This window comes from Hipposideros armiger, unplaced genomic scaffold (assembly GCF_001890085.2).
Source record: "Hipposideros armiger isolate ML-2016 unplaced genomic scaffold, ASM189008v1 scaffold_119, whole genome shotgun sequence".
Taxonomy (NCBI): domain Eukaryota; kingdom Metazoa; phylum Chordata; class Mammalia; order Chiroptera; family Hipposideridae; genus Hipposideros; species Hipposideros armiger.
Genome location: NW_017731469.1, coordinates 190,544 through 193,535, shown reverse-complemented (window position 1 = coordinate 193,535; position 2,992 = coordinate 190,544). Strand labels below are relative to the sequence as shown.

Sequence of the window (2,992 nt, the reverse complement as noted above, 5' to 3'; positions counted from 1 at the left end):
CTCCTGGCAGCCCAGCTCCAGGTCGAGCTGTTGTTCACCATCTTAGCTGTAGAGGGCGTGGTATCAGTGGCCCTCATGTGGGATCCGAACTGGAGCCTTGCTGCTCAGAGCTGATGTCCCAAGCGAACTCCTAACCAACGCACCACTCGGCCAGCCCACCCCAATAAATTTTAATTAATAAAAAAGAGAATACCTAAAGGAATGGTTGGTATATTCCCTTTTACTGGAATATCATTTACCTGGAGTTGTGGCTCGAAACTGAATAGTCGACAATTCTGAGTTAGACCTTTTGAGGCCAGGGCAGTAGACAACTGAACCTTTAAATTATCCTTCATTTTCTATGGTGATCACACCTCAGGGAAACCTCTGCCTTTCCTTTGTTTTGTTTCATGTCAGAAAGAAGACAAACTGGCTCGTTTAGAGAAAGCTATCAATCCCTTGCTGGATGATGATGACCAAGTGGCATTTTCTTTCATTCTGGACAATATTGTCACCCAGAAAATGATGGCAGTTCCAGATGTAAGTGATCTTTGCTAAATATTGTGAAACTAGTACAAGGAAAAGGAAAGGACAGTAGGTAGTGCATTTGTGTGTATGTCAGGGAGTCTGGAGAGTGGTGTATGTCAATTCAAACTGATGCATAATTTTAAAATCCAACTTTTTTGCTTTATGAGTATATTATCGTCAAAACCAAAGAGGCCCAGAATCACTGGACATAGGTTCTTTCTTCCTGTTGATTACATTCAAGTGTTTGAACACTCCTGAAGGGCCCTGAAGAGAAATTAGTATGCCAGCTAATGGGGAGCTTTGGGTCTAGAGGTGCTTCTTGACAAATCGCAGTTTGCTAATTACCCAGTGTTTGTTGTTTTTTGTTTCACTTTTTTTTAAAAGATTTTATTGTGGAATTGAGGGAGGGGAACAGCACTGGGTAATCAGGGGAAGGGGAACAGACAAGTTGCTGTCCTTTTGTTCTTCGGTCTAGTTGTGGAGGATGTTGCTTCACAGGCCCGTGTTGGTATTATCATTGTGCTCTTCCTGGGTGAGGCAGATCGGTCGCCGGCCTCTGGACGGCCACTCATGGCAGCTGTTGGCAGCTCACGCCAGCTGCTAGCCACTAACGGTAGCTCACGGCAGCCCACTGCAGCAGGAGCTGCAGCCTATGCCTTCGCCAGCGGACTCACGGCAGCCCAGCTCCAGGTCGAGCTGTTGTTCACCATCTTAGCTGTAGAGGGCAGTGTCACTGGCCCAGATTTGGGATCCGAACCGGGGCCCTGCTGCTCAGAGCTGGTGTCCCAAGCCAGCTCTTAACCAACACACCACTCAGCCGGCTCCCTGTTTCACTTTTTATCTTTGGCAACTTTATGTCAGGGCTACCATGTTGATGCTATGTATGATTTTGTTGTAGTGATCCTGCCTAGGAATTCTGAACTAAGTTTCCTGTTGTGTTGTAGGCATATGTTGTATATGTGTAATGGTATAAAACTTCTGGATGGGACTAGGGAATAAGACATTTTAATTGTGAGTGTGGAGCAGGGGTTCTTACTCTTTCAGGGCATAGGAACCCTTAAAGGAATCTATGAACTCCGTAAATTATACAGTTTTGTGTGATTATGTGTCTTTCTGGGGAAAGGGTCTTTCTATAGCTTTTGTCAGAGTCTCTTAGGAATATTTGTGACCCAATGAAGGTTGAGAATCTCCAGTATAAAAAAATGGTTTCCATTTAATTTCTTATGTTTTCTTTTTACTAGTCTTGGCCATTTCATCACCCAGTTAATAAGAAGTTTGTTCCAGATTATTACAAAGTGATTGTCAATCCAATGGATTTAGAGACTATACGTAAGGTGAGTGATTTGATCTCAGGTGTGTCTTCGGAATCAAGTTACTTTGTACATGTATCTGAGTTCCTGATTCTTTTAACCACAGAATATCTCCAAGCACAAGTATCAGAGCCGAGAGAGCTTTCTAGATGATGTCAACCTTATTCTGGCCAACAGTGTTAAGTACAATGGTGGGTATGTTTTCTTCTTTTTCTCTTTTTCCATCAACCCATCCATCTAACACTAGTTACCATTATTAAAATTTAAGTGCATAACACAGCCCTGAGCAGTGATAGCAGAGCCCGTCAGGTGTCTTACTTTGCCTTTTTTTTTTAAGCAGGCACATATATTAGTGAATGTGTTCTGTAAAGTTTGTTAATAACTTTTAAGGAAGAAAAAGCAATGTACGTTTATTTTTTAAACTTTGGAAAGCACAGAAAAATGAGATGAGAATAAAAATCAAATAGATATTACTTTGGGTTCTGAGCCATCACTGCTTTCCATGAGATGTGAAAACTCACCTATACCTAGGCCCTTAGATGGAGGTTAGAGAACTATATGACTTGAGACCATGGTGAGCTTCCTCAGAGGGTGGAGTTTTAGCTCGGTATGTGAGCTAATAGAATAATACCGTGTTTCCCCGAAAATAAGACCTAACTGGAAAATAAGCCCTACCATGATTTTCAGGGTGCTTGTAATATAAGCCCTGCCGCAAAATAAGCCCCAGTTACGATTGTCAGCCAGACAAGACTATATTTGAATAAATGTAGATTTTTGTATGTGAATAAATGAATAATGCATCTTTTGGAGCAAAAATTAATATAAGATCTGGTCTCATTTTGGGGGAACACAGTATATGCCGAGTTCTCTGCTAGCTACTTAATCTACTGATAGGAAGGACATAGTCACTATCCTCATGTAATTCACAATCCAGTTGATGGAGAACAATAGTTAAAATACTGCTTGACATGGACTGTATATTATTACAAGGATGTGCAGAGTGCACAGAAGGAGAGGAAGTAGCACCTTCGCCTAGGGGCTAGGGAACACTTCGTAAACAAACTAATAATGTTCTTTTTTTTTTTTTTAAGATTTTTTTTAAATTTTTTTATTGGGGAATTGGGGGGATGGGAACAGTGCTGGGGAATTGGGGGAAGGGGAACAGACAAGTTGCT

General features: G+C 41.6%; 1 protein-coding gene across 1 annotated transcript in view; it reads left to right on the top strand.

Moving 5' to 3' along the window:
- TAF1 (TATA-box binding protein associated factor 1) overlaps positions 1-2,992 on the top strand; it is a 70,750-nt gene that overhangs the window by 36,187 nt on the left and 31,571 nt on the right. The window contains 3 exon segments of the mRNA XM_019647970.1: positions 359-519; positions 1,749-1,841; positions 1,924-2,008. Coding sequence (XP_019503515.1) covers positions 359-519; positions 1,749-1,841; positions 1,924-2,008 — 339 coding nt within the window.